The sequence below is a fragment of the Parasteatoda tepidariorum genome, chromosome 7, assembly GCF_982258835.1.
Source record: "Parasteatoda tepidariorum strain Cologne lab strain chromosome 7, Ptep-v5.0, whole genome shotgun sequence".
Lineage (NCBI taxonomy): Eukaryota > Metazoa > Arthropoda > Arachnida > Araneae > Theridiidae > Parasteatoda > Parasteatoda tepidariorum.
This window is the reverse complement of record NC_141761.1, coordinates 41,385,352-41,400,384: the sequence shown is the minus strand read 5'-3', so window position 1 is coordinate 41,400,384 and position 15,033 is coordinate 41,385,352. Positions and strand designations below refer to the sequence as shown.

Sequence of the window (15,033 nt, the reverse complement as noted above, 5' to 3'; positions counted from 1 at the left end):
CCATCCCGGCAATAAAATGAAGAGTTGAAATGGGAAGTGCTCAAAATATGAAAATCCCTATTTCATTTGACAATTTTTCTATAGATTTATAACTATTCCGTTTTCTGCAAAATTTTGCAGGGGAAAAAGTTGATTTTAACCACGAAATGAAATCTTACTTACGACGTTCTTAGAAGCAATTTGAAAACATATAAAACGTTTGAAAGATATCGTAATAATGGAAAGTATATATCATAGGTAGGAATGAAAATATGTTCAATTTATGCACAAATGTTTGCATTAAAACAAAATATTAAAAACTAAGAAAGAACTAAGAACTATCCTGAAATTAGTTGATTCTACAAACTATGTAATATGCTTCTTTTAATAGTGGCCAAATCTGAAAACTAATTCATTCCATCAGAGGATGTATAGAGCTTTAAAAATAAACAGCTTTTTCATTACGATTTTTAAATAGGTTACTAATATTTATAAATATTTTCCCAAAAATTTGAAACAATGTGCTTTTAGTGTTGGCTATCTTTACAGACTTCTTTAATATTTACTTAAAATTATTATCGACAAAAATACTTCAGGATATAACAAAAACAAGAAAAAGTTTTTAATAAGTTGTTTTGAGCGACTATACTTTTCTATGGTTAAATAATTACTCTGACTCTTAAAGTGCACCACCTTGTGTTACAGTATGGTTATACTTACATAAATATTTAGTATTTAACAAAAGCATTAAGAAAAAGGAAACTTGAATTAAATCTTTCTCATTAAATTTTTCTTTACTTAGTCTTATGAATAAAATTGCAATTTTTTATGAGCACGTATGAATTACAGTTAGGCCTCCTTATTGGCTGTTGATATTATTCTCTCTATCTTCTAAAACAGTAAAAGACTAAACTAAAATTTTAAAATTATATCAATTTTTTCTAGATTTTAAAAATATGATACAATTTCTTTTTATAATATAATTTATTTTCTGTTTGATTTTTTTTTGAAGCAAATGATACATTAATAAAACAATTACCTAAAACTATTTACAAAATTCTGCTTTTAAGTTTATTGAAAGCTCTGCATATATTTTTTTTCCTTCAGAAAATCAAGTTTTTGAAAGCTTTGGGCTTTCTAATTAAGTTTTATTATATTGAGTATTAAAATGTATAGTAATAAAATGTATATGTTTATAAAAAATATGCAAAATATTCATATTTTGCAGGAGTTACACACCTAGAATTCAAGAAACCACATAATTTTGAATACAAGAGTGGCCAGTGGGTTCGAATAGCTTGCCTACCTTTAAACAAAAATGAATACCATCCCTTTACTTTATCATCTGCTCCCCATGAAGAAAATTTGAGCTTGCACATCAGGGCTGTTGGACCTTGGACTTCAAACTTGCGTAAAATGTACGATCCCAATAATTTACAACGTCACGCTTACCCAAAGGTAATATTTTCTGTAACAATGCCACCATTCATAAATAGTTACCTTAATTAAACTATATTTATGTTGCAAAATTTTTAAAAAAAACGTTCTACATTAATTTCATTAATTATAAAACTTTAACAAAAAAAAAACTTTATACATTAATTTTATTAATTATTTAATGTTAGAGATGTTAATCAACTGTAGCTCAAATTCTGTAATTGCTCAATCTGTAATCTGCTCAAATCATTACGTAAAAGCACTGCAATAAACTTATTACAAGGTTTCAGAGATTTTAAAATGTCACATACTTTCATATCTATTTACTTTTTAATATTACAAATAAATATTCCGTGCCTTAGTATTAGCCTACATGGAGAGTCTTCGGCAGGCGGGGATCGAACCCATGACCTCTTGGACATGGGCCCAGTGCCCTACCAACCAGGCTATCACGGTCTGACTCCGTGGTTTATAACCGTCGTTGAACAGCAGACCCAATTTTTGGGTTTACGACTACTAATGTTCAACTTCGTAGCCTTGTAATTTTGAACCCAATCCAGAAGACAAGGGAACTCCTGGATCAAGTATTGAGAAGAATTTGCCTTCGTGGAGGACTTTTTCATGGAACTAACCCGCATTTGCGTTACATGGAGAGGAAGACCACGAGAACCTCCCACGGTTAGTCTGACGGGGAAGGGACTCTAACCCAAGACTCCGTGGTTTGTATTTTTCACTCTTAGCAGAGAATGCAAATGCGTTGTAAATTAACAGGGTTAATTACTAATAAGTAATTGTGCCAACGAATTGCGCTATTGAGGTAATGGAATATGTGTTTGATACACAAACCATCAGGAATATGCATTTTATGCTAGGTCGAGAAGATGGCACCGCGGCTGATGTATCAACAGCGATATTGATGAGACGTTGTCTGCACCATAGTACCTTCGCTACAATCGATCGTAGACTACGAGAGATGGGGACCTTCCATTCACCATGGCTGGTGCAGAGAGACCGTGCAATGTACGCAGTCCTCTAATGGAAGAAACCATGATGCAGCAGTTTGCCAATTACCCGCCAATTCCTGTCAGTTTTATATTTATTGACGAAGCCATGTTAACTCTTTAACTGATTTAGCGATTGCCCCGGTTTATCAGTGCGCAGTTCGGGCATCCATATTTTTTACCTTGTCTTTTCTGGTATTTCATTAGTTTTAATTCTAAGTAAATTATGTAACATCAATATATTTCAACAGATGGTGTCGTAACTTGTCTATGGTCCTGAAATGTTTTTAATTCGATTTTCTCTTTATGAAAGGTCACATACAGAACATGTGCGTAATTGCGATGATGGGTTACTTTTTTTTTTTTTTATGAAATTTCAGTTTAGCTGCGTGCAACGGTCAAGAATTCCAAGCGTAGTAGTTTTTTTTTCTTCCTTTTTTTAAAATTCTTTTTTTTCTTTGGATATACCAGAAAAATACATTTAGAGGGGTTTTGAATTCCAATTAGTGAGTTAAAATTAAAAAGCAAAATCAATAGCAATTAATAGCTAAAATCAATAAAAGTATAAATCTTTCTCGTTTTCTTATTCTATCAACTATTGTGTTTAATTATACTCAACAAAAAAAAATTGTCAATTTCTTCTTCTTAGGCACTACAGTCAGTTTATCCCATCTAGATCTATACAATGCTATATTTCTCCATCTGTTGAATCCCAAATCCTTTAACAACTTCTGTACTCTATCTAACCATCTTGTTCTATGTCTTCCTCTTTTTCTCTATAGTATTTGAAAGGTTATTTTTTTAACGGAATTTTCAACGCTAAATCAAAAAAAGTACCTAGCCACCTTATTTGAGAAACCTTGATAATTTTTACTATGTTAATACTTAGTATTTTGATTGAAATATATGGTTGTAACGAATTCTCCAAGTATCGTTTTCTCTTACTGCCCCCAAGAATTTTTCTTAATATTTTTCTCTCGAAAGTTATCAGTTCCTCTTCGTCTGCTTTGTTAATTGCCCAGCATTTGCTGCCATGTATTTTGTCAACATATCTGGTAAAAAAAAAAAAAAAATATTAACCAATTATAGAATTAACAGAAGAAGAAATTTTCAACACACATCATGCCAGAGTTCTATGGAAATCTCTTTGCAGATTTAGTGTCTGGGCAAGAATTCTCAGTGATTGTCTCTTAGGGGCCGTACTTGCTGCCAGAACATAGCAACGAATCTTGCTTTTCTGCAACTAGTTTACTTCCTGAAGTGAATTAGCACCCACCGCTGAGCAGAAAGCATACGATTCATGCATGATTGCGCGTGACTTTTTACAATGGGATCAACTAACTTTAAAGTATTAGTTTGTACGAGGCCTGTAGACACACCGGGGGAGGATGTCACATTGAGGACTATTTTTGCTTTGGCAGATCAAAAACACACCTGACATTTTCGTGCACATTAAGGACTCTATGATCTTAGACATGTAGTGTTACTGGAAAGGCATACTTAATCTCTTAGTTGCTTAAAGAATAATGGTAAAAATTGATGAACATTTAGAAGCAAATAGTTTTATGTTTCTAGGGGTTTCTGACAGTTATGGATTAAGTGTTGGCAGACTAGTAACACTGAGCCGGAAAGAGATAACAACGTCGGTGAAGACTGTGCAACGATATCAACAGGGACTACTTCGAATAACCCTTGTAATAATTGATTACTGAAATTTTTTTTATTAAAAAGTTTGTAGTTGTTTTCCAGCTGAAGAAATAGAGTAGAAATAATTCAAATATTCTTTCCTACCTGGTTCTATCTTTTTACCAGACTTCGATACTGCGTCGCTTGTCTTCAAAAACGATCATCTTTCATCGAAGCTATGGTAATCAACACTGAAACAAAATAAAAACATTAATATTCATTCAGTCTGCGCGCCATCTGTTGGCATTAAAGTTAATCTGTTACACCAGCATGACATCCGAAATCTGATATGTTTTCCGGGATTTTCACTTTCTCAGCATCTTTTGCAACCCCATGTTTCACAGCAAATTTTCATCTTCTTGATGTTTTTTATCACCTCTATGAATTTACAGATAATTTTTTTGGATCACCTTGTGCATTCTTGACTTATATCAATCTATGTTCGGCACAAAATTCTACCTCTAATTGTATGTGATTTAGTATAGACTTGTGAAATGACATTAAAATATTGTCATCAAAGTTAAAGTAAAAAACTGGATTTTGTAAAGTTGTTCGATAAAATTAATTCTTCATCTCTTTAGATTTATCTCGATGGGCCTTATGGAGAAGGGCACCAGGATTGGTTTCGATATGACGTGTCCGTTCTCGTAGGTGGAGGTATTGGCATCACTCCTTTTGCATCCATATTGAAAGATATTGTATTTAAAGCCTCGTTGAAACACAAGATCTCTTGTAAAAAGGTATTTTGAATGATATACAGTAAATTATATTTCATTAATAACATCATCGTTAATAACGTTTCTTTTGCTCTTGCCTTAAAGTATATTATAAACTAATACGAGAGTTCCTTTACAGTTATATTTTATCTGGGTCACTAGAAGTCAAAAACAATTCGAATGGATGATTGATATCATTCAAGAAGTAGAAAACAGTGATAGAAACAATCTTGTTGACGTCCACATTTTCATCACACAATTTTATGAAAAATTTGACTTGCGTACAACAATGCTGGTAAATTTTTTTCATATTACTTTTGAAATCAAGTAATTGTCTAAATACTTAGATTTAAAATTTTTGTATTTTATTTCAGTATATTTGCGAACGTCATTTCCAGAAAGTATGTGGTAGAAGTTTATTTACAGGTCTACAATCAAAAACTCATTTCGGCCGTCCAGACTTTCAAGTTTTTTTTAATTCATTGAGAGCGGAGCATGCTGAAGTAAGCTTTTAACAGATATGAAATGCTTGTAACAATATAGCGATAAGCCACATTTTTGTAAGGGTGGTAACGTTTAACATCAAATTGCTCCTTAATATTTTCTCGTGCTAGAAACTTTATAAACTTCCGGAATTTTCCCTGATTAACAGTACAGCAAAAACATCATACTGCCTTTTTACAGACAGCTTTTTTTTTAGGAAAAAAAAATCTGAAACTCTCTTTAAACATTTGAAGATGTGGCCTATCATTGTATTGCTCCAAACAGTATATTAAAAAATAAATAAAAAGTAGAAGGCACAACTGAAAATGCGTGTTTACAAAATGAACACAGCTAGAAATGCGTGTCATAAGAAAATGAACATAACATTTAATTCCGTTTTTCACGTTTCTCCAACGAATTATTATTTTTAAAAGAACAAACAAATGAATCCAAATAAATTCGTAATTTTTTTCGTCCATTTTGCATAAATGACTCTGATCCTTTTATTAAAATACATTTCTTTTTTTTTAAAAAAAAAAACAAAGTCAACAGTCGCTTTCGCAAGGTAGAGTGCGGCTTTCAGAACTCCTCCAGGCACCCGTCTCACGTCGTGGCGGGTACTATGGTTACGAGGAAAGGTCACTTCGAATAGGGGTGTGGGGTGAATTCTTAATCTTGGCGTAGGTCATCGTGAGTAAACCAATCGACACCTTCTTTCCTCCATTTCACCCCCATTAGTAATGTACTCTCGCTTGTTACCATAGCAGCAGACAGCTCCAGACTTTCAGTCCGGAGGAGTTCTCCTCAAAGCCGTACTATACATTCATAACAATGATAGTAAATTTACGTGGTAGGAATTTTCAGATTTAGAATCGCTTTATCGCTCAGAGTTTGAAGACATTACCTGAAAAGTTACATCGGTAATATACCTTGCACCATAATAACTATGCTTAGTGTTTAAATATGTAAGGAAAAGCAAGCACGTAATTCCATATTCTGTTGTTAAATTAGGATAAAAAAATTTGAAAAGGCGCTTTATATCCCAATTCATTTTCGTAAACACGCATATCGAGCCGTGCTGGCGAGCTTTTGAAATTTGGATTAATTATTCCACATTAGGAAAGTACATAATTAGTAAAATATGCATAATATCAGGTGAAAACTTTGCTTTGATCCGGCTAAAACTAAAAGTTCAACCACTTTAAAAAAAGGTCCAATAATATTTTTTTTAAAGTGTTTCGCTCTTATAAACAATCATAATTTGAATTTGTAAAAGCAGTTACCTCAAAATTGTTTTAAACATCAGTGATCTGATAATTTTTTAAAATTAGTTTTCTTACAGAAGTTTCTTTCCAAAATGATAGCTGCCAACATGGATAAGAAAAAATTCAGCAGATTTTACAAAATAATATAAATTTCATGGTAGTTGCTGCATGATGCTCTAAATATTTTACACATAGGGAAATTCAGGGATTTTCATAGTCATTAAAATAGAAAAACTGCACTAATTTCCAGTTATGATGGACATAAAACATACTTGAAATGTTATGTATTATGTTTATTCATAATTTTGAATATTAATAGGCATTTAATTCATCAAAGACAATTAAAAAAAAATTTTAATTCATTTAAAAAGAGAGTTCTGAATAAAAACAAACTGAACATTTTAGAACCAAAAAAAGTTCTGTATTGATTTCTATAAATGAGGTTCGCTTCATTATACATTAGTAATACTTATTTAAATATTCAAGCAATAATCTACAAAAATTCTATTTCAATAGGGATTTTTTAAAGAAAATTACTGAATTTTAGGGAATTTTTTAAAATGTACAAAAATCAGGAGAATTATTATTAAGCCAGTAGAAACTAACAAAATCCAGTAGTCTACTGGTAAATCCAGTAGAGTTGTACTGCATTACAATTAAGCAAAAATTACACAAAGCCATATATATTTTTTATAGAGAACAATGAAAAGTAAAACGGTATAACTGAAATATTTTTTTAATTAGCTAATTTATTCTAAAAATACTGATATAATGATACTCCTAATTTTGTTTCAGACATCACCTTAATTTTTACGCATTAATTACTGTATTTCAGGTTAACAAAATAGCTGTTTTTAGCTGTGGGCCACCTCTGATGACAAGAAGTGTTCAAGCTTCTTGTGAAGAATTAAACAAGCGTGAAGGAGCCATCTTTGTACATCATTATGAGAATTTTTAGCACAATTTTTTTTTTACTTCAAAATCTTTCGCCAAGAGTTAAGCCTCCAAAATTAGATGAATTATATCCAGCTGTATTATAAATTGAAGTATTTTTATGAAATCAAATTCTTGTCATTTTATAGTGATTTACTTATATGCATATTTTCCTTTAGCTAATAAAGGAGAACGAAAACTCATTTTTACATCAACCGATTATAAAATAAAATGATGAAACAATTTTTGAAAATCAAATTAATTTTAGCTATTAAAAAAGTTAAAACTATATATATATCGAAAAATGGAATAACGTATAGTGACATTTAAATCAATCTATGATATTATATATATATATATATATATATATATATATATAGCATAATAAATGAATACAACAAAAAAAAAACACGAAGAAAAACAATAAGTTTTATTTAATGCGCATAAGCTGCACGTAAATAGAACTCATAAAATAAGTTCAAAAATTTTCTGTTCACGTTTTCTTTACATTTTGAAATACAGAATTTTCATTAGAACTTTAAAATTGTAGTGTAATTTTATGTATAGATATATATATATATGTAATTACATTACAATTTTAAAGTTGTAATGAAATATCTGTATTTCTCTATCAGTCAGTTAAAGAAAGGAAATTTATTTCGAGGCTTTAGAGTTGATCTATAATCTTTAAAAATATTTTTATTATTTTCCGTCAGTAAAAAATTTTAAAAAAAATTAAAATGCCAAGTTACCCAAAAAACCGGAGTACTTTTGCCCACTTGATGTTTTTGATTTAAAATTGCCTCTTAACTCAACTACTTTGCTGAGGGCGACATAAGCAAAAGTATACTTGAGTTACAGTTCAAATAAATTCATTACTAATTATTTTTAAGAATTATATTAATTGTTACATTCCCGCTGTAATAGCTTAGATTATTGTTATTAGAAAGAATGAAAAATAGAACATATGTGTTTAGCATGTGAGATGACACGCTGTATGAAAAAAATCTTTGGAAATGTTCTTTTAAAAGGAATTTACCTCTTCGTTTCCTTGGCCACGAAGGTCCGAAAATTATGTCCACTTTCTGAGCAAAAATTAACGACTTTCCAATGTATCAGATACGAAATTTTCGAGTAAAGTTATGGCGGGAAATGCTCCAGTTTTATTACTAGCAGACCTGCCTATATAGTGGTCAGGGAGCTGACCTCATGTCTGAAAGCTTTCGGGCTCGAATTCCGGTTAGACGCATGAATGTTCTTTACTTCTTCGTACTCGTTCTGTACTATCAGTCTTTTACTGTGAACGTACCCTTGGCCACCTAATACGTTATCCCTTGAAAGAGTGGTCGAAACATCTGCATTTTTGATATCCAAGCGATGAAATGTCAATACATGGGTTGGAATTAGAAAAAAAGTTATTTCTTAAAGAAAAAAAACTTCTAAGTTCAAAAATTGAATCGTTCTTTCTCCGGAGAACTGGCAGTCTATCAGTAGAAATGATAGCATCCTTTTCGCTACGAGAGTCAATATGGCATATTAATCGTTATGACAATTCGTGACAGAAAGAGGTGAACAGAGTAGCTTTATAGTATAGTGAGTATGGGGCCGTTCAAAAAGTACGTACACAAAATTTAACCCCCTCCCTTCCTTCGTACCTTACCGTACATAAGGTCTTACTCCCCCCTTAGAGTACGTACATTTTATTAGTCTACTCCCCTTTTTCATAAAAATTATTTAAACAATAACAGCCAACTTTATCTTTGGTGTATGCTCATAATGTACGTACTTTGTATAATACCTCCCCCCTCCCCATCGTACAAAATAGCAAAATCCCCCCCCTCGGGATGTACGTACTTTTTGAACGGCCCCTATTCTTATCAAAGATGACGGGGTCAGGGACCAAGGCCTACCAAATTTTTCGGGTCCCTTACAAGATATTTTGAAATTAAATTACGGAAGAGTAGTCCTAACAATGAAAAAGAATCTATTGAACTGCATGATTCAAGAGAAACATTCTAAGAAATTTTGAAAACAGGCAATTGAAGATTATATTTCTAAAATAAAGTTTACATATATTAAATTAAAGCAAAAAATAAAAAATTGTTTGGTGGTCACAAACAATTAAAATCAGTGATTTTTGCAAAAAGTCACTGTTTTTTTATTTAATACTTAAAACACAAAGCTAGCCCACCTTTCATTAGACTTTTTACTAATTTTTTGAGGCCCCTCAGAAATTGTGGGCCCTAGGCCCATGCCTATTGGGCCTAGGCGATAATCAGGCCCTGGACGGGGTCACATTGCCCGACAAACCAACGTCATAATTAAGATAGAAAAAATTTCACAATCTTATCCTTCCACTTGCTTATGTAACACAATGCAACACAAATAGATTATAATTATGTTAATGTAAAATAATGTGATAATAATGAAGAATATTATTATGTTTATGAAACATAAATAGAAATATAAAAAACTTACCGGCTGTCCTGGTGGTTCATGAATCAATGTTGATAAAAAATACTCTGAATGTTAATTCACAATAACTTAACAAATGGGTTAGTTTTCTACTCGTAAACTATTAGTAGATGGAAAAACTCCTAACATTACAATAACAGGCATTCTTATAGCAGAACAACGAATGAGTTAAGTACTGTTAGGGTTGAAAATTTTTATTTGAAAAATTGGCACTGTAACCTCAGTTGACGGATCAGATATGGCAACCTTGGAAGAGCGTTATTAAGAGTACGTTTAAAAAAATATCAGAAATAAAATGGCTATTTTAGAGAGTGAAAAAAAATAGACGCCATTGAATATGTAAAATTTTTCGTTAATTCCCCTTTATCGAAACGCCATTGAAATGCTTCACATCCAGCCTCGTGAAATAACACCAGTAAAAACTTTACTTTTTCTCGTCTTTCAAGAGAGTGAAAATTCTTATTATAAATTCAATCGACTGCATACAAACAGTTATCCTCATTACAAAATGCTGATTTTGCAATGACATAAAACTTCTCAACTCTTATTTCCTCTGGCAATCGAACAAGTTTCGACGTTTTCAGTGCAGCCAACTTCCGCAGTGATTCGTTTATATTTCATTAGTTTAAATATTAATTTATAAATGTACACTTTTTATACGATACTTTAGGCAAGGATTCTAAAAAATTTTTTAAAGAGCAGCCATTACAGAACATGTTGTACATTGAGTGCAAGTAATATATTTGAAAACTTAGTAATTAGTAGAATTTGTAAAAAACGCGTAAAAGTGATCATGGTCTATAATAAATTCTAAAGATGAAAAAAAGAAAATTCAAATACTAAGGAAATTAAATAAAGCAATATCCAATTTAGGAATTGTAACATAATTACAAAGCTTTCATTTCAAAATAAAGCACTTAATAAAAACTGGTTTTTAATTACATGGATCTTACCGAACAAAGAAAAGACAAAATAAACCTTCCAATTAAAACAATAAAATAAAATCTGATTTACTTGCAAATCTAAACAAAGAGTTAAATTTTTAGAAAAGTAAAGAAGAATTTTTTCACTTCCTATTAATAAATATTAAACAGCAATAAGAGGAAGAGAATTTTAGAGATGTATACATACTTTGGGAATAGTTACTTACAAAAATAAATAATAAATACAAGACTTCAATGCAAATATTATCAAAAATTTTATTAAAAATGTACAATGTGTCACAAATTTACATAAATACTGTCATTTAGCTTTCAAAATGGCAGTTTATAAAAAATTTATTTAAATTTCTAAAGAAATATAAACTAACACCAAAACTTTGAATGAATAAATAAAATAAAACTGTATAAATATATTTGTTTCAAATAGACTAGTAAAAAAAATCAATTGATAGGAATCCTGAAAGCAACTAAATTATTTGAGTAAATTTTGATACTGAACATGGTCATTTCTATTCCGTTGCCTATTTCTTGAAAACTAATTCACTTGAAAATGGCATTTTAAAACAATCCCCTAGATATCTATATTTAAAAAATAAATAACTCACTGAGAAAATAAGTTAAAATGAAACCCAGAAAGTTGAATTCATCAGTATCCATTTCTTTTCTTAAATAATTTCATTCTTTTTAAAGATCAGTTTTAAAAATGCATCAATCTCTATTGAATAATTTTCTGTTATTTTTAAATGATTCTTTCTTTTAAGTTTTATAAATGGAAGTATATGTAAAACATTACTTAAACGCATATACAATATATTTATAGAACATCCAGCTTCAGTTACAGGAGAAGAGAACAGTTTAATTTAACAGTTTTTATTCTTTTAATTGCCTTAAAAAGTTTTCTTTTCTTGTAACAAGCAGATTACATGAAACCTGGTTACTGGAGAATAAAACTTAAGTTTGTTCAGTTAACATCAATTAGTAAATTTATATTTAGCAAAATACTTTAGAAAATGTACGAAAGAGGCATGAAGAAATAATGATAAGCCACAATTTTAAATTAATGAGGTCCTTCTTGGTTGAAAACACAATTTCCATAAAAACAACAAAATATTTATGTATTGTGCTGCTATGTTAAAGGAATTTAATTTTTTAAAGTATCTATTTGGAAGCAATACTAAGGAACGATTTGAAGTTTTGGAGAAAAGTGTGGCCTATCACTACATTGCTCCAAGCCATTTAATTACAAGAATCTTTTTTTGAATTACATCTTAATTTACATTTTCATAATTCCATTACATACCAAAATCTTAGAATTACTCTTTTTTTTCTTAAATTCTTTTGTTAATTTCACAATATTAATAAGAAATTATGACTTTGGCAGTAATAAATTAAACATATTTTAACACAATAGATGTTCAGCAGATTTCGGAATACTTTTCATTCAACCTATCAACCATTCAGAACTAAAACCCATCAAACAAGAAGCAAAGTATATAACAATAAAGTAAGAATATTCGAATAAAAAATTTTCTGCCTTACACCTTGCTTCAGGAAATAATCTTTTATCAATGAGTAAATACCAGTTAATAACAAAGTCATTATTGACCCTTAACGAACCAATGTCTCCATTCAATCAGCATGGCACTTATACTTATTAGGCCCAATAACAAGCAAATGATGGTTAAAATCTTTTTATCACACCTATCATTATCATACTTAATTGTAATTTATTATTATAATTAATAAATATAATTATACCTGGCAGGAAGTAAACAAGAAAGCAGACCCACTTAGTTACTAAGCTGATTAAAATAGTTGCACGGATCAAAAACAGACTTAGCTGCTATGGCTTCTTGGTGATATAAATATAATTACATTAATCTCAAAAAGAAAATTTTTAATCGATCAACTGTCTATTATAATACTAAGTGTTAACAGCAAGTGCTTATTAAGTCTTGGAAGAGTGTGCTGATTTTATAAATGCCTAACTACAATGTTTAAGCCTTTGTGTTGCTGTAAAAAGCTACAAAGATATTTGTGCAAGGAAAAAGATAAAATATTTTTCACTTTAAAATTTAATTCTTAAAATGTACTGTAAAACAAAATTTACAGTGGCTTACATCTGTTATTTAATTCATTTAATAAGAGGAGAGTGAAATTTTAAAGAAAACTTTTAAATAATGATTAACTGACATGTTACTTGAGAAAATTTGCATTAGTTTTTTTTTAACAGACAGAACAGATTTTTTAACAGACCTAAGAATGTAAAAATTCAATGCTTATGTTTAGTCATTAAAATATACAAAATAACAATCATTTCAGTCAATTATGTAGAACAGGTCTAGTAGGAATTAATCTGAGTAATTAGAGTTCTACCGTAACTCTATTTAGGTAATGAAATTCGATTATGATGCATAGTAAGACATTTATAATGAGAAACAATTATGATAAATTTATAATTCATAAAAACATATTATTATTCATAAAAATATTCATAATAATATATTAATTCATGAAAATATAAAATTATAATACATATATGACAAACTTAATTTTCAATGGCATTCATAGTTACAAGTTGAGAATGAGATAAAATTGTGTAGAACTAAATTATTCCAATAGTATGATATATTTACTGAGATTACATAACAAATTTTTCCAAAAAATACACCATGAGGAAATATTACTATTAAAAATTTTAATATAAAAACAGTTGCAAATGGCGCGTCGACATTATTTACTAAATATGCATTATGGACCACAAGAGATCATTAGTTTCCAAAACCATCTAATATTGAGAAATCAAATATAACACTCATTCAAATTTAATAAGATGCTTTAAAATTGCTAACTTTTTGCCAAAATCAAAAAATAAATTTGGTTTCTATTCTCTTCTAGAGAAGAAATAATACATAACAAGATTAACCCCTTGACATACGAAGACGTCATTTGTTTCTTACGTCAAAACAATAATTGACGTGCTTCAGACGTCTTCAACACAGAGATGCCAACTTGCTATGGACAGCAAATAAATATTTTAAAGTGGTAGTTTATCAATTGTGATTCTTGGTTTAATAAATTAAATTTAATAGATACTAAATTTAATTAATAGATACTAAATTAATCCATCCACCACTATTTCTAAATAATTCGTAGGCTTATATAATTCATCACTTTATAGCAGTTATGTCATGCTATACCTTTTAAAAAGCAAGCAAAAATAGTCAAATATTTGCAAAATTAAGTTTGTAGTTATTCACCGCTTTTTTTAAATTATTTTGGCGTGTCCAGAGCAGTTGTCATCTCTGTCAACATTCCGTTGCAAGTTCTTGTTTACAGTGCAATCAAAGATCATTTCTATATCAAGAAATTAATAATTCTACACAGTTTAGAGTTTTAAAATGATAGGTCACAAAAGGAAACTTCTATTAGATTCAACAACTAAAACTTAACACAGTTTAGAATTAGTTTTTCAGTTTTGTTTTATAAATATGCTTTAACCCTTTCGTGACAGTAGTTGCAAACACACTCCTATTGCTGAGGGCCGCAGTTTCTTTTATGAGCAACTGTGCAGGGCCAGAGGGTTTTTGCTGTTAAGCCTTAAATCCATGAAGTTACTAAAATATGTACGCATTCTTCAATGATAAGAAAGACTACTGTAAAGTAGATAAACTACATATTTTTTATTCACATACTTTATTTACTTAAGTTTTTTCTTTCTATATTAAATCTTTAAATAAATTTTACAGTATTTATTTACCATTTAAATGATATTTAACATTATTGACTTTGAAACTATTATAACAAAATTTTTCAGAAGAATCGGGATATTCTTTTGGAATAGTATCAGGGACCAACGAACAGGGAAGGCTTCAGCCCCCTTCTAGCATTACAATTTTAAAAATAAAAAAAAATTTTGTGTTTGAATTCTAAAAATATGTCTATTTCAATAGAGTTTTAAAATTTTCTTGGTGAAAACAGCAACCAAATCATCCCTTCTATGCTGAAATGTCTCGAACTTAAGGGAGTTTGTGTGATTTAATAACTGCTGGACAGATTTTAAATTACAAAATTTCAATCACTAAACAACTTGGGAAATATCACAGACATCACTTGA

The 15,033-nt window shown here is 30.0% G+C and overlaps 1 protein-coding gene across 2 annotated transcripts in view; it reads left to right on the top strand.

Moving 5' to 3' along the window:
* LOC107445505 (dual oxidase 2) overlaps positions 1-7,701 on the top strand; it is a 161,058-nt gene extending 153,357 nt beyond the window's left edge. For both annotated transcript variants that reach the window (XM_087168640.1, XM_087168639.1), the window contains 5 exons: positions 1,208-1,437; positions 4,685-4,843; positions 4,959-5,114; positions 5,194-5,322; positions 7,403-7,701. In XM_087168640.1, the coding sequence (XP_087024766.1) occupies positions 1,208-1,437; positions 4,685-4,843; positions 4,959-5,114; positions 5,194-5,322; positions 7,403-7,525 (797 nt within the window). In that variant the 3' untranslated portion in view covers positions 7,526-7,701. The remainder of the gene's footprint in view (positions 1-1,207; positions 1,438-4,684; positions 4,844-4,958; positions 5,115-5,193; positions 5,323-7,402) is intronic.
* The last annotated feature ends 7,332 nt before the right edge of the window (positions 7,702-15,033 follow it).